Raw genomic sequence first — 27,339 nt, forward strand, 5'->3', positions numbered from 1 at the left:
GGCGGGGCTCGCGACCTCGCGCGAGAACGGCCCGCGCGGCGCATCCGGTCACGTGTGCGCGCGGTGCCGGGGCGGCGGGCGGCGGGATGCGGGTGAAGGTGCTGAGCCGCAACCCCGATGACTACGTGCGGGAGACTAAGCTGGACCTGCAGCGTGGTAAGCGGGGCTCCGGCATCGGCCCTCCGGCATCGGCCCTCGGCCTGGCACGCCTAGCCACGCTACACCACACCGCACCACAGCCCTCCCGGAAGGGATGAGGCCGGCGGCCCAGGAAGGCGTTCGGGCGCCCGTCGTCCGCGCCGCATTCCGCTCCGGTCGCCTCTCCTCCGGTCGCCTCTCCTCCGGTCCCCTCCGCCGCTGCCCGCTAGCAGCGAGAATCGGAGAGCTCGGGCAGTAGGCTTTGGGCTTCCCTCCTTGCGGGCGCCGGGAGTTTTCCTCGCGGGTGCCGCTCCCAGGCGGGATTCGCGTGCGGTGCCTCTGCGGAGCTGAACTTGCCTTGTCGCTGCCCGGGGCCGGCGGCTGCCGGGAGCTCACATCGGGGTGGCAGAGCCTGCAGCTTCCAGAGCCTGGTCTGGAAGCGGCGTCAGAGAAGGAGTGCGAGGCTGGGGGTTTAATCGCTGTTCTGGTACCCGAGGTTGTGCTTAGTATTTCCTAGGTTACCCTTTGCAGTTTTTCAGCTATCTCAGGCTGCTGAGAACCTTGATGGGGCATGTGCCATCTTGTTGTAAAAAACTTCTTACTGCTATCTGGTCTAAATTTAACCTCTTTAAGTTTAAAACTGTTACTCATTGTCATATCATAACAGACCATCTAAAAAGTCTGTCTCCATCTTTCTCATAGCCCCCTTTAAGTACTGAAAGGCCACAGTGGGGTCTGCCCAGAGCTGTCTCTTCTCCAAGCTGAACCAAAGCTCTACAGCCTTTCCTCAAGGGAGAGGTAGTCCATCCCTGTGCTCATCTCTCCTCTGGACGTGCTCCAGCATGGCTTTCTAATGTGTTTTCTTTCTGTTGCAGTTCCAAGAAACTATGACCCTGCATTGCATCCTTTTGAGGTTGCACGAGAGTACACAAGAGCTCTGAATGCCACAAAGCTAGAACGTGTGTTCGCAAAACCCTTTCTTACTTCACTTGATGGCCACAGAGATGGAGTTAATTGCATGGCCAAACATCCAAAAAGTTTGTCTACTGTGCTGTCTGGAGCCTGTGATGGAGAGGTAAGCTTGCATACCACAACAAACACACATATTTTTTCTCTTTTGTATTTTGTTGGGTTGTTTGGTTAGTTTTCTCACACCTTACTTTTCTGTCTCTGTTCAGCATGTTACCTTCATCCTCAGGCGAAAGAAGGTGAAACTTTTTGTTGCTCTATAACTGCCACTGTTCAGGGGAGACAAATTGTAGTGAAGGGGTTGAGATAAGGACAGGGAGAGATCGCTCACCTATTACCACCAGGGACAAAACAGACTGAACTTGGGCTTATTAATTGAATTTATTGTTAACAAACTCAGAACAGAATAATGAGAAGTAAAATAAGACCTTAAAATTACCTCCCCCCCACCCCTCCCTCGTTCTTTCCCAGGCTCTCCCTTTTCCTCCCCAGCAGCACAAGGAAATGGGGGAAGGGGTTTACAGTCAGTTCATTACAAGTTGTTCTTGCCTCTGCTCAGGGAGAGGAGGTGCTCTGCTGCTCCACCATGGGTGCCTCCCATGGAAGACAGTTCTCCATGACTTCTCCAGTGTGAGTCCTTTCCACAGGCTGCAGCTTTTCATGAATTGCTGCTGTGTGGGTGACTGTTCAACGTTGTGCAGTCCTTCAAGAAGAGGCTGCTCCAGGGTGGGTCCCCCACAGAGTCACAAGTCTTAGGAAACCTGCTCCAGTGTGGGCTCCTCTCTCCATGGGTCCCGAGGTCTCTGTCAGGAGACTGCTCCAGCAAGGGCTTGCCATGGATCACAGCCTGCTTGGGGTGCATCTGGCCTCGGTCTTCTCCATAGGTGCAGGTGGATCTCTGCACTCCCATTAACCTCCTCCATGGGCACCAGGGGCACTGCTGCCTCACCGTGGTCTTCACAACAGGCTCAGAGGAACCTCAGTTCTTCCTCTCCTTCTTGCCTCACCTTGGTGTCTGCAGAGTTATTCCTCTCACGTATTCTCGCTCCTCTCTTCTCTGAGTGCAGTTACATTTGCCCACTAACTTTTATTCCTTTCTAAATGTGTTACCACAGAGTTGTTACCACCATTTCCTATTATCTTGGCCTTGGCCGGGGGTGGGTCTGTGTGGGAGCTGGCTGGCATTGGCTCTGCTGGGTGTGGGGAAAGATTCCAGCAGCTTCTCACAGAACCCACCCCTGTAGACTCCCACTATCAAAACCTGGCCATGCAAAGCCAATACATGTTGGGATTGCTTTTTCTGCCCACATGACCCCCCCCACCAACTCCTCCCCCTAAAGAAGTTAAACTGCCAGATTGGCTAGTGAAGGGGCATACAACCAAAAATTTTTAAATAACAGGGTTTCATACTGCCTGAAAAAGGCTAACCCTGTATATATTTTATATAACAATTATAAATAGCAATCATGAACACTTTAATTGGAACTACTTGCAGAAAAACCTGTCTTTTCTCACCCTTACATTGCTCATTTGACAGTACTTGAATACTTTAAAGGTATTCAAGGGCAGTTTAAAGGTCTTCTAGGCAGTTGGTTGCTTTCTGCTTTTTATAGAAAGTGCCCATGTCATGCGGTAGTATAATGGAGGTTAATCTTTTCAGAGAGAAGTGGAATAAATTTCTGTGAAAGTCCAAATTTCTTACCCACTGATAGAGCAAGTGAAGTTTTGGGTACTGTAAATACATAAAAATATAAAAAGTTAACTCCATTTCTTTGTTGTTGGTTTTTAAATGAGCCCAAAAGCATTTAAGCAGAAACCTCTGTAAGAGGTGGACATCCCTAGACAATATAGTACAGCAGGTGGACCAAAAAAACTCTGTTGGTTCCAAAATTCTTTGTGTTTTTGTCTTTAAAAGGGTATTATTTTGCTAAATGTATAATTGCTGCTGTTTTTTAGCAAGAATTCTAGTTCAAAAACATGGGAGTGCAAAATGCAGAAAGTAAACAGCTTAGGTCAGGGGGGAGGGTAGCAACGAAAGAGCCTCACTTTTAAAATTAGTTTTCAAGAAAGAAATAATTAGTTTTTAACAAGATAAAATCTGATCAGTGTCCAAGCTAGCTCTGTCATTTCATTACAACATGTGTGGGCTCTTGTACTTGAATTGTGAACTGCAGCTGTGGGCTGTAGAAAGCTTACAGAATATTTGCTTTTTGTTTTTATCAGGTTAAGATTTGGAACTTGACCAAACGACAGTGTATCCGCACGATACAAGCTCACGAAGGCTTTGTTCGAGGCATGTGTGCCCGTTTCTGTGGCACATCATTCTTCACTGTGAGTATTATGTGGCTCCTTAGCAGTGCAGCAGCACAGAGTACCTGCTCACCACCTGTTTTCCACTGAGAAGCTTGCTCTCTGCCGTAGAACATTTAAATATTGTATGAATGCACTTATTAAATGTGTCGGTGAACCTGACAGTTCTATTTAGGATGAAGCTTTTTCTGATGCTCTGATATGGATATCATTCAAGGGACAAATCGAGCAAAGGAACAAATACTAGCAAAGAGCTAACAGATGGCCATGTAATTAAAACTCCAGTAAACTAGTTTTTGTTAAAGTAGTAAATGGATTGTGTTCATTGCAAGACGTAGAAAAGTTGAAAAGTAACCATTTGCATATACCTTGTAAAAAAGTAGCCATTTGCATTGCTATGATTAAAAATTATCTGATTAAGTTAAGATCATTTCAGGTGAATGAAGCTTTATTGATTCATAAAAAACTACCACAAATTCAGTTACATGTAAACTGCTTGGAAATAGTATGTCTTCCTGTTGGCATGAAAATAGTTCTAAGATAACACAACAAGAAGATCTGGTTTTGAAAACAGGAAGTGTCCTGAGGTTGTGCTTTGTTTGAACTGGCCATAGAAGAGCCATTTTCACTACAGTATATTTATTTTTTCTAAGGTATATACCAGGTCACAGGGACAGTAGTTAGGATATAGGGAAAGTCACAGTAAAAAATCCGAAGTGATTTCAAGTTAGTTATTCCTCTTTTGACAATGTCTGCCTGAAAATTGAGAGAGGGAGAGAAATAGTAATAGTGCAGTCAGGGAGGGGAGGATAAACTTGTTAAGCTAACATTTTTTAGGCCTGTTTTCCTGATCCAGGTCACTGCACAGCCCTGTAAAAGCTTGTGCTGGCATTAGTGCAAGAGGTAGAACAAAATTTGGAGCAGGCAAGCAGAGCAGCTGAGGTGGAAAGTGCCTTTTAACTGATTACAGGCTCACCAAAGTGACTTCCACAAGATAATTTGCAGTTTAGGGTGCCAGTTGATTAAAAACCACAAAATGTAGCCTTACAAAATAGCTGTCATTCCAGCTCACCATTTTCCTATTCAGCTGTCTATATTGGAAACTGGAAAAGCTTTGTCACTCAAGATGGACAGTGGAATAGGTGAAGGGAAGGTGGGGGTGGGAAACAAGTGGGGATCAGTTGCCTGCTCTCCAAAGCCGACAGATCCCCAGGAATCTCTGAGCAGCAGCCACTGTGGAGCCACCCTCCACCTGCTCTTTCTGCTCCCAGTACTGCAGCTTTTATTGCAGAGCATTGTTCTGTGCTGTGGAATACTCCTGTGGCCAGTTCAGGACATCTGTCAAGCCCGTGTTCCCTTGCAGTCTGCTGCCCGCCCCAAGCCTGTTTGCTGGTGGGTGAGGCAGGGATGATGGGGACAGAGTGGGAGCAGGGGGAAATGCACAGCCAAGGCTTGGGTGCTGTATCAGATCTGTTTCAGCCACACATCAAAAACACACTGCTAGCTGGGCTGCTATGAAGAATGTTCACTGCAGCCAGACCATGTACATGTTTAATGACATGTTATGGCCATGAGAGCTAATCTGTGGCTTGGAGGTATGAAATGGAACAATGAACAGGCAGGAGGAAGCATTTGTGTATATGACAGAATATTTTTTTGAAAGGATGCCTGTATTTAATTGCAAAGCTCATCTAGCAAAATAAAAGGGGTTATATTTACATAAAACGACATAATTTCTCCAATATTTCCAGGTTGGTGATGACAAAACCATAAAACAGTGGAAAATGGAGAGCCCAGAATACGGAGAAGAGGAAGAACCTATTCATACAATTCTTGGAAAGGTAGTAAATCTGAGTTTTGATTTCCCACACTTCTTCTTTTGAATTAAGTTTGAATCATTTCTTATTTAGCTTTTGAAGGAGAGGAAAACCGTTTGATGTCACCTCTTATCGTAATGGGTTGAAATTTGCTGGCATCAAATTTTATAATGACTCTTTTAAAGTATCTTCATGTTTTTATTGCACTTACTTTACATGTAACCAGAAAGGACTCTTGGATGCCACCAGAGACCGCTTAGCTCTGTCTGTACTAATTAATCCTTTCCTGCAAACTGGTCACATTTCTCTGGAGTCTCTTCAGATGTGTATTGTCAGTGCTTAGTCTGCATTGAATAACTTACTTTTCATACCAGTATCTCACAGCCATTCAATACAAAATACTAACTTTACATCTTCCTTATTGACAAAAGCAGTCTAAAAATAGGTATTTTGGCACTTTGAATTTATGATACGCTTGTGTTAAGAAAAACATTAAATGCTTTTTTCAGATACATAGTTTGAAATTCTTTAGTTATTGCAATGTCTGTGAAATACATTCAAGGCCCCACTAAAAATACAGTTGCACTCTTAAATTTTTTATTTGCTTTAAAATCAGCCAGGATTTTGTAAATATGCCTTTAGTGCTAGCTCCATTGTAAATTAACAAGAAATTCATACAGGAACCTTAAATGGAAAAGAAAGCTTGCCTACTGGCAGGGGTATATCTGATAAGGCTTAGTTTCTAGTAGCAATGGTGACTTAATTTTCAGTAATATAAATGAGAAAGACCATGTGAGACTCCATATGCAAAGGTTTGTTGATTTTTTTTTTCCTAACAGAAAATACTTGAGTGTTTATTCATACAGTTGGGTTTTAAAATTTTTGCTTTGTTTTTTGTTTTCTTAAAGACAGTGTATACAGGAATTGATCACCACTGGAAGGAGCCTGTTTTTGCTACCTGTGGCCATCAAGTGGACATTTGGGATGAACAAAGGACAAGCCCCAAGTGTTCTCTGACTTGGGGTTTTGATAGCATAAGCAGTGTAAAATTTAATCCCATTGAGGTAATGATTGTGTAATATATTGGAAATTAGTATTTTTCATGAGCAGTATGAGATCTAAACTCTGTTTACACCATCTTGATTTTTTTCTTCCAAATTTAGATTTTATGTTTTAATGGAAAATGTATACATAGATTTTGATGATTATATTATTTTGGACTGTAGTACCATATAATTTTATATTCCTGTTATTATGGGAGAGGAGAAACAAAAAGCAGAGTAGTCTCCATTCTGCCTACAACAATACATACCTGGTACCTCAGTCATACAGTGTAGCAGTTAAGTGGTTGTGGAGCTGCCAGTTCACCTGTTCCGGTATTCTGCCCCCTGTGCCTGAGATTTCTCATTTTCCTCATGGCAAAACAATTGCATTTGATCTTTTACAGCACTTCTGTTATACCCCTTGACTGGGCTGTGCTCATAGAAAAAGTGTTTATGAGGAATTGTCTGTTAGTTTTGAAGTAGAGGGCACTGGATGGATTCTGGATCTTACAGGGAAAGCTATTTAAAATGTTTTTAATGCTGGGTAATTAGCTGCACAGAAAATTTGATGAATGTATTTCCTTGAGTGAAAAAGAAACTCATGACCAGCTTTGTGAAATAGCTTCGGTATTTGATGTAAGCTGTTCACCACACTAGAAGTATTCAAAAGACCATACACACTGGTTTTGTTTTTTATTCAGACTTACCTTTTGGGAAGCTGTGCTTCTGACAGAAATATTGTGCTGTATGATATGAGAAAATCAACTCCATTAAAGAAGGTAATATTTTTCTTTTTAAGATTAATTACTGGTGATAATCATACTGAATATATTAATAGCATGTAACTGTTGGTGACAGTAGAGAATGGGAATGTCTGAAATCTGAAGTTAACTGAGTTTGCATTGTCTGAGTCTTCTGAGTTTGAATTAACGTTGGGATTTGAACAGTGCAGAGTTAGAAGGGCCTTTTTCTGCATTCAGACAGGCTGTCATGCTCACTCTGTTGTAATTCTTGATCAAGTGCCTGACCTGACAGCAATTTCACAACAAGAACTTTATGTTCCTCTATTGCATTCTGTCTATGTATGTGTGATTTTTTTTTTTAATTTTTATTTTTCTCTTCCTTACCAGAAGGAAACAAGGTAACTTCACCACTGGAGAGCCTTGCTCTGTATTTGAAGAGGTGTTTTTCCTTCGAAGGGAGATAAACCCTTCCATATACACCTACTATGAATATTCAGAAATCCTTTGCAGTGAAATCAAAATAATATTTATATGTGGAACATACTGATGACCTAAAGATTCCTATTTAACAGAATATTTGTATTTATTTAGATAAGAGGCTGGTATTTCATACACACCTATCAAACCTCAATCAAATTATTAGTTCTAAGCCCCAGATCTATCTTAGCAATATTCTTCTTGAAATACAATACTCTGGCTTGTGAGTGTGCGCTCTGTGTTCTCCTGTGTTACATACTATCAGCAGTGTCATTGAGCTGATACATACTACAACATGAAAATGGTACTTAGTTATAAAAAGGAATGTTTTTGGCATAACAGTGTTTCTTTCTCTCCCTGTGCCCCAACATTTTTTAGTGAAGTTTCATTTGGGCCACTGAGGCAGTGCTTATAGAAACTTGTCAGTGATGCCAGCTAAAGACCTGAATGTTGAAATGAACCCAGCCAGTGCTGTAGAGCTGCAGCATCTGGTCAAAGGATGTAGTTTGATCCTTTGTGAACTAAGTTTGAATCTAACGGAATTTTGCATATGTATATATGCTAAATACATGACTGTATGTACATGTGCATGTAGAATTACTATAGACTGTGTGCACAGGTTTGTATATGTGTATCTCATGTAAGCAGCATGCTGAGGTGCATTTCCTGCTGTAGGAATAAAACTGGTTAATACTTCCTTGCTTCCATGGGCACAGTACTGGGTTTCCTCCTGGGATAGGGATAATTCTGTGGAGAGGAAGTGAAATGTCCATTTCTGCATTGAGAGCTAAGAGCTCTGGAACTCCTAAGAGATTGGTTTTGCTTATTAGTGTTACCTTACTTATGTATGGGCACTGGTTTCTGGCACTGCTGCATTCCTGGGATTGGATCAGCAGAGCAGTTGGAACTCAGTGGGAGTCCCTTCATGAATGGAAATAGGAGTACATCACACATGCATTCCTATTCACACATTTCTCACATCGTGTAGCTCTGTTGCCTGTTTGTCCTGAGTGTGGCTTTCAAAGCCTTAAGTTTTAAAAAGGGAGGGATGAGATAGTGAGATGCTACCTAGGTTCAAAACAAGAACTAGTCTAAAAAGAGCTGGGAAAGATGAATGAAAGCAATTCTGTTGAAATATTTTTGATAGGAATTGGTACACTTTAAAAGTCATTCTTGTGCAACCTGTGGGATCAGGAAAGCTTAGGGTGTTGTAAAGATAGATTTAAGGATTTTAACAGTTGACAGGAACTGTGTTTTCTCTTGCTTGTTACATTCTTAAGTATTCATCTCAAGCTTGTAGGTAGTAAAGGAAGACAGGTTAATTATTTGGGTAATGTTTCTGTATTAAAGTAATCTCAACATTTCCAGGCTGACATTCTTTGTAAGCAGCTGTTCACAGAATAATTAAACCCAGAGAACCAAGTCTACAGGGACTTCACAATTTTGACTTGTGTTAGTGAGGTTTAAAACTTACCCATTTTCTAAGAAGATGTACAATAGATTAAAATTAGCAGTTAAAAATGGCACTGGCTGGTTTTGATGGTTCTGAAATGCCATTATTAATGTATTTACAGCAACTTAAATCACTTCCAGCCCAGGTTGCCTTAGACAGTTGTTACTAAACCTAATGCTAGAACTGTAGAGACAATCTCATTTCTTAGGCACCATTTTAATTCCAAAAGCCACTGCTAAAATCAACTGAAGGTTTCTAAATTTTGTTAAAAAAAATAGAGATTTGGAGCATGACAGCACTTGACTCCGTTTGAAGGAGCTGGATTTTTAGCAATGTTGAAGTTATTTGGTAACATGACTTAAAGTACTTATTATAGATATGGTGGGTTAACATTAATTGTGTGCTCATTTTGCAGTGGCTGGTAAACTTGTACCAGGAAGGAAAAAAGAACAGTCCTTGATTATTAACTTTCCAGTTTTGTGCAAGTTTTATAACTTAGAACAATACTGAAATCTGAACCAAATTCTAGTTGTCACATTAGTGTAAACAGAGGACATCTCAGTGTCTGCTTTTTAAACTAGAGATCACTTTAGAGATCTGATGATTGCATTCCCTTCTGGTTGCATGCAGTTCTTGAAAATAAGCAGTGTTCTGCAGCACAGACTTTATAATGAACAGGATGGTGTCACCTAGGAAATGAGGATTTAGGGAGAATGAGAATTACAGGAATAGACACACCTTCATTGGAGGGGTGTTCAGTAAAATCATCACTATTAACTTGTTTTGAGACTGTGTTACTGTAAGGGTTATAATTGTACAATTATAATCTGAAATAAGTGTGTAAATTTATGGTGTTCAGTGTAGTAAGCCAAGAATAAAAATGGGGTTTGAGTACCATACCGTTAATCACCCACATTTCATGATTTTTAAGCAGGATTATAGCTGGCCTGGAGCATTGTAGAAAATCCTGTTTAGAGTTGTTCAGTTTGTTAATCAGTTGCTCTGTAATTACACATCCACTTTGTGTCAGGCATACTGTATAGCTCTTATTTTCAAGTAAATGGTTGGAGGTTCCTCTCAGCCTCGGCAGAAGCCAAAGCTGCAGTGTCTGGTGTGTCAGGTGACTTTCTCCCTGCCTTCCCTTGTCCCACAGGGGCCCAGCTGTCCTCCAGGGTGGGGACATCCAACATTACAGCTTGCTAGTGCCTCTTGTCTAGTCTGCAGTTAGAAAGCAGAAGGGTTTTATTAATCTGTTATCAGCTGCCTTCCTCCCACTTCAGGGCCAGCTGGCCTCTTTGTTGGCCATATGCTTACAAGCAGCAAGCAAATCTTACAAATGTGTGAGGAATGATTCACTGCTGATACAGTGAGAGTGCTGAGTACCTGACAACACAGTAACTTCTGTGTACATTGCTTGGCACTTCCACAAGAACTGGCAACTGGCCAGGAGAATTGGTGAACTGCAGTTTTAGACATAAAATAATGAAGGGGTAACTGGGAGAACATAAACATATTACAATTGCTTTGCAAATGATGGTTCACAGCTTCAATTAATGACTATGTCCCTTGAAATAACCATTTAATTAGGTGTGTCTATAGATTACTTAACTAAAGGTTCCTGTCAATAGGACAGAGAAGTGAAATTTTTCGAAGTTCCAGATTTACTTGTTGACCACTAGCAGGTCGCCATGTTAAATGACCACTTAGAAGAATTTGATTCTAAGGTGATTTACAGAGAAAAATTTAATTGTTTTGTAGCCCAAAGCAGTAAGCATGTAATGAGAGGCAGGAGGTTCTTGGGTTTCACTTCTAGCACTGCTGAGGAAACATTCTGTCATGTACTATTCCTCTGCCATAATTCTCTGTCTGCTAAGTGCTTGTCTTCAGGGGTATGTAGGAAGTTTTGAACTGCAGTGAGTATTTACTGCCTTTAACAAGGTAGCAATGTGTAAATATATTTCAGGTTATCTTGAACATGAGGACAAATACACTGTGTTGGAACCCTATGGAAGCTTTCATTTTTACTGCAGCAAATGAAGATTACAAGTAAGTGTAACTCTGATTTTTGATAATCCTACACAGGTTGTATTTTTCATCTATATCTTGGTTATTTATGGTCGTTCTAAAATGAATTTTTAAAGACTACTCAAACTCTAAATTTGAATAGCTTTATAACCTAGAGAATGATAGGAATAGTGATTTTAAGAAATATGAATTGATAGTAGACTGCCTCTCTCTGTGTGTCTCAGTACCTGAGGGGTAAAAAGCAGTGTAACTTAGAATAAATGGCAGCTGAACCAAGGCAAGTATAACTTGAGATGGGCCCTGGAAAATAAGTACTATTGGTCCAGTCTGAAGCAATATAAGTGTTTATTTTCTTGCCAGCTCTTGTGACGCTTGGTACATTGTACTGATCAGCTATTTTCATGAGAACATTTCTTAAAAAAAAAAAAATTAATCTTTTGTGAGACAGTTCTGGAGACTGCAGTACTTATCCTTTCAATGTCTCGGAGCAGTTTTTTACTTTTGAACAATACTATTCATGTGAACAGCTAATCTGATATTGAAAAAGCTGTCTCTTCAAAACTAGGCCATTGCAAATATGCTCCATATCCTTTTTTCCAGGAAGTCAGTGATCTAACAATAGATCACTGTTTTCTTCTAGAACATAGGAATTTTATCACTTATCTTAAGGCTGTTTTTCTAAGGAAATGGAATCTGGCTCAGACCTTGAAAGTGGTGTTATATTCAATGTGCTGTTTTTCTTGTATTTATGTTATGGTAAAACTATTAGACTACCTAATCTGTTTGTTTATAAGTTTCGGGTTTTTCTTTATGAATTTGCTTTTTGGCTGGTTTGGGTTTTTTAAATTTTTTTTTTTCTTCCTCTTGCTACACTAAAAACTGTAGCTGTTGCTGTCAGGGACAACTGTCCTTTTGCAGCCTGAAGCATTTAATATGCAAAGGTAAATGTACACATCAACAATGCATATGCAAGTATTTGCTGGTTATATGGAGTAGCAATTTTGAATAAGATGCTACATACTTGGGGAATTTAGCAATAATCACCATTATAGTATTCAGTAAGATATATTTCATTTCAGTTATGCATTCATCTGCAGAAAGGAAGGTGAGAAACCTGTTGAATTAAATTTTTTAACATAACAGTTCTACTAAAAAGTGTATCTTAATCAGTTTTCAATAAATACATTGTCTGTAAAGCACATATGGTTATTTGATGATCTACATAGTGATCATGTCTAGCTGCTTTATTCAAAGGGAGTAGAGGTAGGCCTTATCTGAGCTTTAAACTCCTTAAGAGCAAATGAGCTGTGGTCCAGCAGCTGGGTGTTTACTTTTAACATAATGTTTTTGTATGGATAGTGATGCTCTAGCATCTCCATGGGTAAGGACCAGGCTTTCCCTGCACTCCTAGACTTGCTACACCAAGCTTTCCTTGAACTTGTCTGCGTAAGATAAATAGGCAGGAGGAAGGGTGCCGAGCAAATGGAACTTTACAGTAGACTCTGAATTACTAGGAGTTCACACCATGGGAATATTAAGAAACCTTTCAGAACTGATAGACTTGCTGTAATGATTGAGAGGTGCTTTTACAAGTTCAGGGTGCATACTTACATGGGAAGATGGAGTAAAGGAGGCCAGTGTGATGCCTGCAGTCTGACCTGTGGACACATGATGAAGTGGAGCCTATCTGTCCTTTGATAGGGAGCAAGAAACCTGATCCAATAACTAGATCCTCTGATTAACAAGCTTCTTTCAAGCCCTAAACCAATGCTGTTTTCTTTCTTTTCACATATTATGAGCTGTTTTAAGGAGTTCCTTCTGCAGTATGGCTCTCTCCTTAAGTGTGGTTTATGTAAAATGTACCATTTACTTAGGACTTGTTCTGATTGATACTAAGCTACTGATGTATTTATTTTAAAGCTTATATACTTTTGATATGCGCTTTCTTGAATCACCTGTGATGGTGCACATGGATCACGTGTCTGCTGTTCTTGATGTGGATTATTCACCCACTGGGAAAGAATTTGTGTCTGCCAGCTTTGATAAGTCCATCCGCATTTTTCCTGTAGACAAAGGTCACAGCAGGTGAGTTGTTTTACACTTTCTCTCTTCATTCCAGTGACTTCCTCCCAAATTCTCAAAATTACTCATTCATTCATTAACATCTTCATTGGGGAATTTGCTTCTTATGAATGTTGACATCTTATTCTGTCGGTAGCTTGAAACTGACAGGCTGTGTAGTTGACTTAATTCTGGAGTATGGATCAAGAGTGGAACTACTTAACAAGTATCAGTAGTTCCACAATATGGAATTAAAATGAGAGTGGATTACTGTGCTTGTGTCATTTGTATTTCACCATGGTTAATCCCATTTGATTTCCTTGTTGATGCATCTTTAATGTTTTTAGGTTGCTTTGTTTTGTTTCTGTCACCACCTAAGTTTGCAGTGTGTTACAGCATTGTAGCATTTGGTTTCCTAGGGATTGTCTTCATCCTATGTGGATGGTTGCTGAAGACATTATGTAAAATAGATTGCTGTATGAATTCCTGAGGATTAGTTTGGGACCCTTTTGTGATCTGTTTCAGTGCAATTACTACCTTTTGTTCATATTTTGTTAACCTGGTTTTGATTTGTAATACAGTGCTTAGAATACAATTCACGTGGAGTTTGTTCTTCATGTAAGGTTTCATAAGTCAGTATATTAAATATTTTGCTGGAGTTCAGATTGAATCTACTGTGTCTCCATTATTTTTTTGGTTTTCTTTCAGTTTCATGAAAACTGGAGCAAGTTATCTGATCTTTCTGGTATCATTTGATCTTCATAAACCTGTCTTCATTATTCTTTCTTGTCAGTTCTTCCTCCTTTTTCTTTATTCTTAACTTTATTTTACTTCTGCTTGACTTCCTCTCTCCAACCTTGTCCTCCCAGAATGTTGTTACTAAGTCAAGTTCTAGGTGGCTTGAGGGTGAAAATGTTGAAATGCTGGCTTGGTGAAGGAGTATATTTTAATTATTAATTGATGAAATTGTGCATGCTGTGTAACTGTTTGTGCTCCTGTGCTGCATTAAAGAATGGGAGGGGCTATTTACATTCCCTCTATATCTAATCTACAGGTAGTTTTCATGTTCTTTTTGGTTTGCAATAGTACTTTAAATGTAAGCAGTTTCTTTGTAGGTTTGGGTTTTTTTCCTGACTTGCATTATTAAACAATATGGTTTGCAGCTTCTTTGTAGGAATTATTAATGTTCACAGAAATGGTGATATGCAAAGTTAACACACATTACTGAGGAGAAGTTTGCAGACCCCATAACACAACAGTAAAAGGCTTTATTTCACATTTTAGCAGATTGTTGCCAAGACCTGTGGAAGGAATTTTTCTCTTTGTACACACTTTCCCCCCTTTTGTGTTGTAGCCCTAAATCTAGTGAGGAGCAGCTTTACAACTGAAAAATTTTGCCTTGTGTAAGCTGATTAGAGTGTTCTGGTGAACTTAAGATTTTTTTTAGAAGCTGGACTTCTTTAGAATTGCACAGTTCATATTAATCTCATGGAATGGAGAAAAGTCTCTAAATAGAAGATCTGATCCTGCTTGGAAAACTGAGAGGGCAGTTAGGAATACCTGTAAATAAGGATTCTGGTGCTATTCTAGTTTTTACTTCTGATGTCTTGCCAATCTGAAAAACTCCTAACTTCAACTGTTTTCTATTTTATTTTTAAATGAAAATTTAAATAGTGAGATTGTTTAGCCCTAAGAAATAAGTTTTTTAATGAAGTTGATTAAATTTAGTAAATGCTTAGTAAACAGAACTCTATTTCTGTGCAAACTTCCACATGACGCATCCAGGGTATTTGGCCATGTTTTCTGTTTTTCTTGTCCCTGAAAAATCACATTTAATACCTTGTGATGACAGCCACAGGATAGGCAAAGGCTGCAAATTCTAAGTATAAAGGAAAATGACTTAGTTCTCCAAAGATGGGTGAAGAAAAGCTTTGTTACTGAGTCGCATGATAGAAGGAAAGTAAAACACAGAAATTCTTGTGGAAGTGCAGATGTGCACACATGCCATTAAACATGAAAAGCTGATGTGAGTATTAATGTTTTCTGATGGTAGTTGTGCTCAGTCTTCCACATAGTTGTTCTTTTAGAGTATTTCTTGCTGGTGAATGAAAAGAGGTGATTAAGCTTAATAAAGCTTATTTATTCTGATTACTTTTTTTGATTACTTTTCTTTTTCTCACAACCACTTCAGCTCTACCCCAGTCTAGTTTCTCCACACCACTGCAATAGGTGTTGCTTCCGTGTTTCTTTTACATTTTTACTTGGGTTTTCCTTGCAAAAATAACTGAGTGGAAGAAAGAGAATAAGCTGTAGTGCATGACTGGTGCATCAGAGGAGTGGCTATTGGTAGACAATAAATAGGCCTTCTTCCTTCTTTTCAGAATGCTAATAAATAGCTAAAATTCCCCAGAAAATTTATTAGGCCTTTATTTTTACAGCAGAAATAAAAGAATAAATTTGTTTGATACATACTTAATGAAAATTAGACAAGAGTTTAATGTAAGTATTGGTTTAAATGTAGCATGCATAAACATTTTTCAACAGCACTTGTTGAGCAGGAGTTTGGTCGGCAGAAATTAAAAAAGAAATGGAGTTCATTTTTGGGTAGCGGAGGGAAATCACAATGAAGACTAGCAAATCCATTGCCATATCATAAATGGACAGCTGGGAGGTGTTTTGTTCCTGTTTGATGTCAGATTCTTTGGCACCTATTTTTCTGCATTCCCATTCTGTAATACTCTCAATGTAAAAGTATATTAATCAAAATTACTTCAGGAACGGTATGCATTTCATACTGTATACCCTTAGCATGTTTTGCAAAAAGAGTTATTATTTAACTCTTTACTATTATTTTTGTGAAAGCATTTTTTAAAAAAGCATCTTATCCTAGGTGGTCCTTTATCAGTCTATCACACTTCCTTTGTATCTTTATCTATAGAAAGATAAGATCAGCAGTGTTTTTAAAAGTCAGATTTTTTAAGAAACAACACCAAGAAAATATAAAAAAAAATTACCCTGAACAGAATGCTTTCTGCTATTTGAAAGGTAATGGTGAGAAAAGTGATGATAGATAATTTAAAAATGTTTTTCTGCTCTAGGGAGGTTTATCATACCAAACGAATGCAGCACGTCATCACTGTAAAATGGACTTCAGATAACAAATACATTCTGTGTGGCTCAGATGAGATGAATATTCGCCTATGGAAAGCTAATGCCTCTGAAAAACTGGGAGTGGTGAGTTGCATTTTGCTTTTGCTATCACAAGGTGTTTGGGGGTTTTTGTTATTATTGCAAACAGTTAGCCTCTTCAACTTTTAAAAACTTATTTATGAAGGGGAGCTGTAAAATTATAGTTTGACATTTGTGTTTGCAAATTGATACGTGCAGTATAGCTCATTGCATTTACTGCATCTTAGAATAAGAAAATGGCATGCCTCATTGTTGCTACACAAGATGACTTCTTTTGGTCTTGTTTAATGTTAACAATAATCATCAGTTCTATCTAAACTATATTTGAATTTTTTTACCTGTGTGCTAGTGGTTAGAATTCATCCTTTACCACTGGGAAAAAGGTAATAAATTCTGTTTAGCCGTACTTAAGTAATTCTGTTGATGTTTAGAGTCACTACTTTTAAAGATTTTGACTGGAATGTGTAGTTCATGATTGGAATGTATGTATTAGTTCATGTTCATTCATGCAGTTTTTTTGTTAAAAAAAAGTATAAAAAAGAAATCATGCTGTGATAAGCAATTGTATTGTAAAGTAGACTCTTTGCACTGATGTGTAGTTTGACACCGAGATTGTTATTAACCTTTGTAACTCTCTCTGCCAAGTGGGTAAACTAGGATGGTATCTGAAATCTGCTTAATTCAATATAAGTCTGTTTGGTCCAGGTGTTCCTAGTGTGAATGATCACCAGCCTCATTAGAGAAGACTTCTCAGTTATACTTTACTATAGCTGTACAGACAAAGCCCAAATGTTCCCTTTCAGTTACCAATTGCATAGATTCATCTGCACAGTTGAGTCAAAGTATTGAGTGACTTTGGAGAATGAATTTGGCACTTTGTCTGCTGGGAGTAATCCTTTTATGTAGCTTTATATTGTTATGGTATTTTGGAGGTGCTTACATTGCCTTTTCTGAGCCCATCAGCAGAGCTGTCAGATAATGTCTGAGGGAGTTTTTGCATGATCTTGTGAAAGGTTGTGGGGAGAGGAAAGGGAAGCTGTGATTCAGGGAAGAATGTGGTACAGCTGAGATGCTGGATCTGTTGCATACTAATGTCTAGGACTGCTTGTGATTACCTGAAGCTCTATCAACTTGAAGCATCTGTAGGAGGGAAGTGAAGCAGCTGGGAGAGGTGGCACGTGGAGGGAGTGGAGGAGTATTTAGGGCTACACTGGAAACAGGATAATTCATGGACTGCTGTGTGCTCTGAAGCACTGGATGTGGAGTAGCACAGTTAAAATAACATGTATATCTTTAGCCATGGCCCACCACAGGTATTGGGAAGTCCTGTTAGTATTCTCGGTTTTGCTATAGAGCAGTAGATAAAAAAGCCCCACAGCTTTGCGGCCTCTGCAGTAATTGGGATTACAAAGGACTGTTTACGTTGATTTTTTTCTTTTTCTCTTTTTTTTTTTATTTTAGTTTTTAAAAAGATACCTTTTTTTTTCTCCCCTGCTCTTCTGCATTGATTATTAGTATTTTCCCATGTGGTGCTTTGGTCAAACACTTAAATATCAGTTCCATAGTTGCTAATTTTGGTGATTCCACAAAGCTCATTAGAGACTTTACATTTGGATGTAACGTTTGTGTTGAATTTGTTTAGATAGTGCAATGTTGGGTAGAAATATTATCTGTGTTCTTTCTGTTCTATCCGTATGCCCATGGCAACACCCTTTTCACCTAATTTTATTACATTAACTGAAGCTTTCTCCATTTGCTCACTATATTTTTAGCAAGAGATCATGATGTTTCTCTCTAAGATGCTGTTCTGTAACAGAATTGTCTGGTAATTTTGACGTTCATCTTTACTCTGAGCCCTTCGTGTGAAGGACAAGTGGATAAAAAGAATGTCACAAATACCATTTTCGTGTAGAAGGGTTCCTAATATTTTCAGATGTGAACAAAAAGTTCGCTGTACTGATTACTAGATGGCATTGGCTCCTTTTTTTATGAAAGAGTAAGGATAATTGACTCTGGGAAGTAATAGGCAAACACAGCTACTCCTACATTGCAGAAATAGTGCATACCAAAAGGACAACTTAGCTGTTGTTTAAGTGTTCAGAACACAGACTGGCAAATGACATTCTGCTGTTTTCTGTGGTATTTGCGTCAGTGAAAACTGGCCAAGGATGGGCCTAAAAAAAAACTCTACTTAGGTGTGACTGCTGGCTATTGGATATGGTCTGCACATTAGTACTCTTGTGTTGCTTGATCTGACAGGAGTCTTACACAAAACAGACTTTGTTGTTTTTCTTTGTGAGTACAGTGGTGTTGCTTGATGTGCCCCCTGGAGGCTGCACCCATGATGTGGTTCTGCTCTTGTGGGACCCTTCCAGTGAAGTTTTTGTAACGTGTGTAAGGGTGTGTATTTCTGTCACAGCACTTGGGCTGTGGGCTCCCAAGAGAACCAAATCAATAACTATCTATGACACAGGTCAAGGGGACATGTGGTTTATTATTTGATTTTTCTTCCCCCTGTTTTTTGAATTATTCCTGGGGGGACTTTATTTCTGGTGTTTTTTTTTTTTTACTGTCAGAAATGAAAATCCTGCCATAATTTATCATCCTACCTTAGAGAAAACACCTTGCAACGTCAAAAGTCATCTTAAGCGGCAAAATTATTTAGAAATACAGGAAGAACTTAAAAGGGGCATAGAAAAATTGCTCTCACTTCACAGAACAGAGATGAACTTGTGAAGAATTACATTATAATGAGAAAAGTACATTTCACACCCCTGTATCATATGTGGCAATGTCTTCAAGCATGGTGTTGTTGAAGCAGTGAATTTAGCAAGACACAGAATTTGAAGCTCTCTGAAGTGGCTGTAGTTGTTTAAAATTTTTTTAGAAGCACTATGAAGTTTTATTTTTCAGATGTTTAAAGAGCAATTGTAGCTAATAGGACTCAGGAGTCCTCATGGCTTATCACGCTCTTGGATATATCTTGGGAATGTTGCTTGGATTCAGTGCAAATCCCTGTTTGATCCAGCTTGGTAGTTCCTGTGATTCTTAAGAATGCAGCTGTTAATGGCTATTTAGCAGGTTCCACTGATGTTTTTTAGTATCTGCTTCTTTTCTAGAGTGTTGGTGTTCTTATCTTCACAGACATATGTTTGCTTATTTTATAAGTGTCCAGTCATTCCACAGTCTGTGGCTATTTTTTGAATGTTTTGAATATTCAAAGCTGAACATTCAGTAATTCTGTCAGAAGTGTCAAAATGTGTCTTAAATGCTTAGTTGCTTGGTCTGCTATTTTTCTTTGCTGGGAAGATTTGATTGAATGACTCATCCAAAGGTCACTGCGTTTCTGATATAATGCTAAAATCTTGCAATACATTGTATTTTAAGATGGATATTTTTTGGGTAGATATTTTATGGGTAGAAATCAACATCCTGAAAGAGAAAGAAAAATAGTAATCAAACATTTTTTTTTCCTTTGGTGAGTACTTATTTGTTTTTTTCACATTGCTAAGTTCAAAGGAAGTTATGGTGAGTATATAGTCCTCATGTTGTGGCTGGTGAACATTTATCCAGTTGGAAAGTTGTACTTTCTGAGCTGTACCTGAGCAGTCATCAGTTCTGACATGCATGTTTCTTTTGGGTTTTAATGTATTTGGCACTGCACTCATTACTCAAAATCAGTGAAACATGAAAGAAAGAAGAAAAGTTCCTGGAGAAGCCAGAGGCATCTTGTGTTTCTACTCCACTGACAATTAAGTCTACATAGGTTTTACGTAGGGGTAACAAAACCCAAATATCTGTGTCGGACCTACTGCAGAGGTTGCTTCAAAATAATTTTCTACATTTGGCCTTTAATAGATTTTCATTAATTGATTAATATGTATTATTAAATAGGATGTAACAGGTGTTATTTTTAAAGCAGTGAACATGTATCTGCATGCCCAGAAGCAAACAACTCAGTTAGGACCCGAGAAATTCTAGACTGTTAAATACATAAAATATGGCTTGTTAAGTATGTCTGATGCTTTTTTACCTGTGCTTTTGAATAAGTTTGGGATTTATGAAAAGGTAAATGATTTTGACTTTTGAGGAGGAAAATAGAGCCTGGTCTGAGTGGAAAGGCTAAAAAAGCAGCAATACTATAGTAGATTTCAGTTAATAGTGTACAATTAAGGTAATTGATAGAAAGAAAGGGATAGACTAGGTTTTTCTGAATTATACTGAAAGTAATGAACCATCAGTATAACTTGTAAAAGCTGTATTGCTCTTCAGTCTACTGCCGCATTAAAAAAGAAGCTATACCTGCACTTCTTAGAGTGTGACTTCTTAGTAACTTTACTTCTGTGAGTAACAGCTGCAAAATTTTGTCTCTGTTACTTTTATGAATTAGTACAGAGCAGTGGGTTAGGATGCTTAGAATTTTAGTGAAACTGTTGATGAGTGAGTGAACAGTAGTGGAGCATAGGTTTACTGCTTTCTTAAAAAATGCAGAAATAGCAGATTTTGATTATGGGCTAGAGAAGAGAAAGTGCTGTTAGAAATCTTGGTTTTGATTTAGCAAAGTGCATTAGCAGGAGCATGTCAAAACTGTCTTAAGCAATTGTTTATCCTTTCAGTCTGTTTCTAGTATGTGGTTCCATTTTCTGAGATAATGCTGATAACAAGCAGTACCAGATACTGTGGGCCGTGGCATTCTTTTCATAGTGATTTTCAGCTTGTGATTCAGTGCACCTGCAACTTCAGCCCTGTAGCTATGATTTTATGCTCTTAACATCTACATTGCCCTACATTACCTTCTGGTTTTTTGATTTTGTCATCCATTTAGATGTAAAGAGATCAAAATTTTTGGTCCAGGAAAGAATGAATAATGAACTTCGTGGCTATAAATTTAGAAGGTGTTTTCCGTAGAGCAATAGAAAAATAAAGACAAGCTATGGTGTAGAAAATTGCTGGGATATATCTGGATTCTAAAAATATATTGCACCTGTGCTCTTGCTTGCCCTAACCTAGAAGGGCAACCTGAAGAGGACAGATAAACATTCATTTCATATTCTCATGCTGAATTACTGAAGTCTTAATAGTGTGGAGTTTTAAATACAGCCCTCTTGAAGAGAAGAATTTTTTAAGGGTGGTTTTAGCTTCTAATCAGGGCTCTGCAAAAATGCTTACTTTCCTTCTGCTTAGATGGAGAAATAAGCAGTCTTTGTCATCAGGAGGGAGGAAAAGAGGCATGGGCAGTTTACTTGAGGAGGCATTTTCCTATTGCTGACAACTTGGTTACATTTAAAGAGTTCTTTTTCCCTTTTTTCACCCTAAGTATTTGCTGTGAAGTCCTCCTGTGTAAGTGACACAAATCAGTTGTTTCTGCCGCATAATCTTCATTTTCCTTGTGTAGGAAAGAAAGTGCACATTGTTTATTTGAACATACAAAAAACCAGTCATATGTCACATTTTTAAGCATGTCTTCCTCTCCTGATGTCACATAAATCCTAATTTATTACGTATATTAAATTGGAGAGTGTTCTAGTCCCTATAAATGAAATCTCTAATCATGGAAATCGTGGTGTGCATCTTCTCCAGCCCAAAACAGAAGGGGAAGTAATGCTGTTCTCTTGAGTTGTTCACACTGACCTTTGTAGATGACTTGCAAGAGAGAGCTGGAATTCAGACATTATTGCAGTGTGCCTTCTTAGCTATCTGCTGTCTCTCATGAAGGAAACTTGTCATTACTGCAAAATTTTCTTTTCCCATCGTGTGGATGAGGGTGCACTTGGCACAGCCGGCTGTATTGGCCGCTGGCATCTGGTAGCTGGATGGAAAGTCACCAGCTGTGTCCCTTTGTCTATACCACATTAGCCATAAAAATGGAGTCAGGCTCCACCACCTCTTAATCTATATTATTTCTTTAAATAAGATGTCCTGGATGTGTCTTTAATTTACAGATTCACCTCTTGTCTGTAGAATCATCAAGGTTATACTAAATCGGCAGCAATTTGCTCTTCTAAAATTAAAGGAAAATCGTTGCATTTAATTAAAATAAAGCTCTTTAATTTGGATTATGTTGGCAGTTTTCTGCAAAGTGGGAACACCTGGGATTTACTGAGAGTGAACCAGCTATTCACAGGCTGGCTCACAAGAAGGAATTTCAGTAAAAGGGGGAGGGTAGCTTTAGTGGGCTAAGACTGTAAAGTATACTCAATTTCAATTTCAGAGGTCACAATGAATGTAAGTATAAGCAGAAGGATTTGGATTTTATGAGCAAGAGGGTGTGGAGAAACAGGTTAAGATCATTATGTGTCTCTGATGTCTGAATAAGACATTTTTGACCCGTGAGCAACTCTGTATCTGGTACCTAGTTTCTTTATTGTCCCAAATCAGAAGCTCCCTTTGGGTAATTTTTATCAATAGTTGTTTTCAGACTGTTTATGGTATTCTGGACAAAATCATCTGAGCGTGATATTTATTTATTCAGAATTTATGAAAAATTCTACCAGAAGTCACACACAAAAGTGATCTCCAGAGTGGAGAATAAATAGCCAACTGCTGATTTCAAATTGGGGGGAAAGCACGTCTCATTATATTGTAAGTGAAGTTTCCAACTGTGTGTGTAATGAAGTTGTTGGTTTTTTTTTTGTTTTTTTTTTTTTTTTTTTTTTTTTTTTTTGTGTTAGCATCAGTTTCTGTCTTTTCTTGATAGTGAGAAGTTAGTGACACTGAGTCATTTGCAAAGCTGAATCAATAGAAGTTGCCGGAACTATTGTTTTACTTTTAATGTTTTAGGTGGAAATAGTAGTGTGACATAAATGTGGGATGGCAAAAGACTGGTGCCATGGTTTAATTGAAAATATGAAGGGCTTTTAAGATATCTGAAGTATTGGAGTTACAGAGTTTGGGCAAGAGGGTAGGAAAAAGAGGATGGGATTAAAATCATATCAAATTTATGCTAATAGATTTTATATGAAAACTCACTAGACTGAAATGCAGCTGAAATTCCCAAAGATCCAAATAAATCCAAAATACACTGAGATTGCTCTTCCCCACGAAGTAATGCATGCTTTCAACAAAACTACAGGAAACACATTTTTTTCCCTTTTGATAAATAGACATTAGGACCAAAGGAAAAAAGCCTAGTTGAAAAAAAAATCTTCTGTAGATTGCCTGTCAGGAGGTGTTTCTTAGTTTTGTTGTTGATGGTGGCTTGGACAGAATTTTAAACATTAATTAAAAATTTAGTTTTTTATGGCAATACCAGCTCCTCTGTATTTCATGTGGTTGTGATAGTAAGACTTTTTTAGCTGCTTGATGAAAGTTGGAACTCTCAGTGTGCCATATAGTCAAGCTAATACTTGAAATCTGATCTGTGCGTTGTGCTTCCCAAGGGATCAGGGTGCTGGGTAAGATTTCGGCCACCTGAAGAGCTTTCTGTAAAGCTGTTCATGAAGACAGTTCCTCTACAGCATTTATAATTACACTGGCTAGTGATTAAAATGCCTGAAAAACTTGAGGTTAGGGAAGACTCAGCAGAGTGTTTGCTGTCAGTTATTTATGTTCTCATTTGTCACTCTACAGCACATTAAAATCTGATTCTCGGGAATTAAATTTGGTTACTTCACTCAGCTTTAAAATTATAATGTTTTGTGTTTGAGCATTGGGATATGATTGGAATTTTAGGTTTTTTAATACTTACCTACTCGTATTCTGGAGGAATTTACTAGAAAGAAGCCATTTGAATGAAAAGTTAAAATTTTGTTTTGTAGAGGAGATTGACAGTTAAATCCCTGTTCCTTTATAACATGCTTGTCTGTGTTATTTTCCCTGTAGCTTGCACCCCGAGAGAAGGCAGCTATGAATTACAATCAGAAGCTGAAGGAGAAGTTCCAGTTTCACCCCCAGATCCGGCGCATAGCTCAGCACCGGCACTTGCCCAAGAGCATCTTCTGCCAGATCAAGGAGCAGCGCATCATGAGGGAGGCTCGGCGCCGCAAGTGCGTGCTCCTCCTCGCCTTCCCTTCCTCTTCCTCTAAATCAAAGCCATCCCTGCAGTGCTGCTGTGGCAGTGGCCTGTGGCAGTGATAGAGCTCCTCTGAGCATCTGAATGAGGGATCATGAGCTACTGGATTGATTATAAGGAAAACACAGATGAGTGCCAGTGGCAGTGAGGGCTGGCTGCTTTCCAGAAGTACAGTGAAGACATGGCAACAGATGCCATGTTGGAAAGAGCCACAGTGCTGAGTTAAGCATGACATGATGCCCCATTGCAGTGGAAATAGGATGGGCTGCTACGGGGTGTGTGAAGGGGTTTTTTTGTTTTTGATTGGCTTTTTGTGGGTTTCTGGGTTTGGTTTTTTTGATAATGTCAGATTCCAGGATAAATGTTTTATACCACCTGGATCATTGCCATGTTGGAATTTCTAGGAGTAGAAGGTGGCATACTTTGCTGTAGCCATTGAATTAACAGTAAAGTGGCGGATCTTAGTCATCCTTAGTAGCTAAAAACTCCCCAAACTTGAGCAGCAAATCGTGTTGACATGAAAACCAAGCTGAGCTCCCAAAGAAAAGCTCATTTGAAACCTTTCTAAATTAGCCAGCTTTAAAGTTACTTTCAAAAGGGATGGTCCTTCTTCCCAAAGGAGTATATGGCTTTTGGTTGTTAGAAAGAGAGCAATTCTTAACTTTTTTGGCTTTCTTTGTAGGATGACTTCATTAAGGAAGACAGTATTTCTTAAGGATTTGTGCTGACTACTGAGTTTCATTTTTCTGTTTTGTTTCTAGGGAACTGAATCGTCGTAAGCACAGCAAGCCAGGATCTGTGCCATTCGTGCCAGAGAGGAAGAAGCATATTGTGGCAGTAGTGAAATAATTGTTTCCACATGTACAAAATGCCACAATGAAAGAAAAATGTCACTATTAAAATAACACACTGTACAAAATTTGATGGGCTTTGGTAAGACAGTGCGTGGTTCCAGAAACATGACTTTTCTTTCAAGTTTGTGCATCCTCTGACTTCTCAAGTCATCATGTGTTTTGAGTAGTTACGAGAATTTCCCCTGTAATATTTTTTCCCATTTGTCTGATGTTACTGGCCCAACACTGCATATTGCAGTGGAGTTTTACCCTTTTGATACAAGCAGATAACTTGGTGGAAAATATCTGTAATTCCAGTTCTATTCCTTTGTACTGTTGCTACAAAAAAGGGATAAAATAGGTTAATACTTGTCAAAGCAAAAAAACCTGCTCCATATGGAGTTACAAAAATTATTGTCCTTATGCTGTCCTTTTTAAGAATTTTTATTTAAACAAATTTAATAAAGTGACCTTAAGCAATGGACTGGATTTTGATTATTTCAACTGATTATTCCAAATGTCTGCATTATACTTCTTACAGTACCATGTATTATTTTTCTTTTATCCAGAAAGAAATTCAACAGAATTTTCAGACATCTGTAAACATTTATAGTTTCGCTCTGTCTTTTTAACTATTGTTATATAAGCTGACCAAACTTCAGACTGTTAAGTTGCTAATATTTATAATTACTTAGTTGAATAATTCTTTTCTCTTGAAAACTTCCAAAATCTGGATTAAAAAATTACATATATTTTATAAACACAGAAACTCCTTTGGATGAGATTTATTATAAGCTTTCTATTTTACATTTATAGAAGAAAAATGAAAGTTTCACACCTTACAAGGTATTTGTATCTCAAAGTTCCTTTACAGTTTGCCTGGGAAACGCCCTGTTTCTCTTCCCATGCAATAAACAGCCTTTAACTGAAGTTACCAAGGCGATGAGAAAACTCTGCTGGAACTAAACTAGGCTGTCTAGACTGAGGAGAGATATGAGATATCTAATAACTGTAATGTTGCTTAACATCATCTGTGCAAAAAGCTCTTTTTAAGTCTGAACACTACAGTGTGTAATGACACTCCCCTTGCCCTGAGTTTATGCACAAAAAAAAAAGGTAAACTCAATTAGAGTAAACTTAATACTTAATTTTTTTTTTTTTTTTAAACCTGGCAATTGAGCACTTTGAGCACTTGCCTTCATATAGTATCCTGTTTAATGTTTCTGCTGACACTAATCCATATGCATTTCTGGTTCTTACTCTTTAACTTGTCTCTTGCAGTACTGTTTGGGCAAGATTCCTGAATCATCATGGCAAAATTATGGCTCTTTGGTGATAAGAGGCCATAATGTATCTTTGACTCTCTGGATCACTTACCTTTATGGGGTGATGCAGGAAGAGAAGCAGATCTGAAGAGCTATAAGTAGGATGATGAGAAGAAGTGGAACAGATCAGGAAATAGGCTGATGCTGGCTGTGTGCCTGTTGTACTAATACGGTGCACTCTGTGCCAAATACAGTTTATTTTCTTCCTGAAATACTGAAAAAATTGAGGGAGAATATGCAGTCCAAAATATGGCTTGTGACACAGCTGTAGTCAAGTCTTGCACGATTTGCAAAACCAGACTAATCTCCTGAAATGTGATTAAAAATTTTCAGCCTTGTCAGTTTTGCGTGAGTTGAAGCTGTTGATTATTGATTTGTTGAGTCATGGTAACCTCTGGTGTGAACAAGCCCTGCTGCTTGGAATTTATTAGCTTTGGTGCAGAACTCTGAATGTAAAGAGAGCTCTCAGTTGTGAGGTTGGCTAGGTTGTGGTGTGGCATTGGAGTGGAGCAATGGGTGTGAGCCATGTCCAAAGGATCACCTCATGTTCTAACACTATTGTGAACTGTTGCTTTCAGGGAGAATCCAAGTGGTGCAACTCAAGTGATCAGGGTTGGCTAAAAATTGCTAGCAAGATTGTAACTATGCTGAAAAAAGGAATTTTAATGTTAGGAGAGTACTCAGAGTCTGTGCATTCGGTTATGAATTCCTTCTCCAAAATCTGTCGATGTAGTTTTACACAGAGATTTGTCTTGGCATCAAGTGGGGCACCCTCTTACCATTCCAGGAAAAAGTCTGTTTTCCAGAGTTAAGTCTTGCTATGACTTCTAGAAACATGACTTCTAGATGCAAAATCAGTGTAGGTCTGAGCTAGAGCTTTCTGCTTGGAAATCAGTTATTTGGAATTTTGCGTGGATCCTTTGTCAGTTCAGAGGATCCCTGGCC

The 27,339-nt window shown here is 38.7% G+C and overlaps 1 protein-coding gene across 1 annotated transcript; it reads left to right on the forward strand.

Annotated features, from left to right (window-relative positions):
• The first annotated feature begins 1 nt into the window (after position 1).
• Positions 2-25,553, forward strand: DCAF13 (DDB1 and CUL4 associated factor 13). The gene is made up of 11 exons (XM_059865101.1): positions 2-156; positions 1,014-1,213; positions 3,331-3,438; positions 5,169-5,258; positions 6,143-6,298; positions 6,979-7,056; positions 10,914-10,996; positions 12,896-13,060; positions 16,135-16,270; positions 24,047-24,210; positions 24,998-25,553. Exons 1-11 carry the CDS (start codon positions 87-89, stop codon positions 25,083-25,085), a joined length of 1,338 nt encoding a protein of 445 aa, XP_059721084.1. The 5' UTR covers positions 2-86; the 3' UTR covers positions 25,086-25,553.
• Positions 25,554-27,339: the final 1,786 nt, after the last annotated feature.

This window comes from Haemorhous mexicanus, chromosome 1, assembly GCF_027477595.1.
Source record: "Haemorhous mexicanus isolate bHaeMex1 chromosome 1, bHaeMex1.pri, whole genome shotgun sequence".
Taxonomy (NCBI): Eukaryota; Metazoa; Chordata; class Aves; order Passeriformes; family Fringillidae; genus Haemorhous; species Haemorhous mexicanus.

What these genes read in the sequence shown, in the direction of transcription:
- DCAF13 (XM_059865101.1), top strand. Translation starts at nt 87, where the DNA reads ATGCGGGTGAAGGTGCTGAGCCGCAACCCCGATGACTACGTGCGGGAG. An exon ending in GTGGCACATCATTCTTCACT is followed by an intron (nt 3,439 to 5,168) that starts GTGAGTATTATG and finishes CAATATTTCCAG; the next exon opens with GTTGGTGATGACAAAACCAT. An exon ending in AATCAACTCCATTAAAGAAG is followed by an intron (nt 7,057 to 10,913) that starts GTAATATTTTTC and finishes AATATATTTCAG; the next exon opens with GTTATCTTGAACATGAGGAC.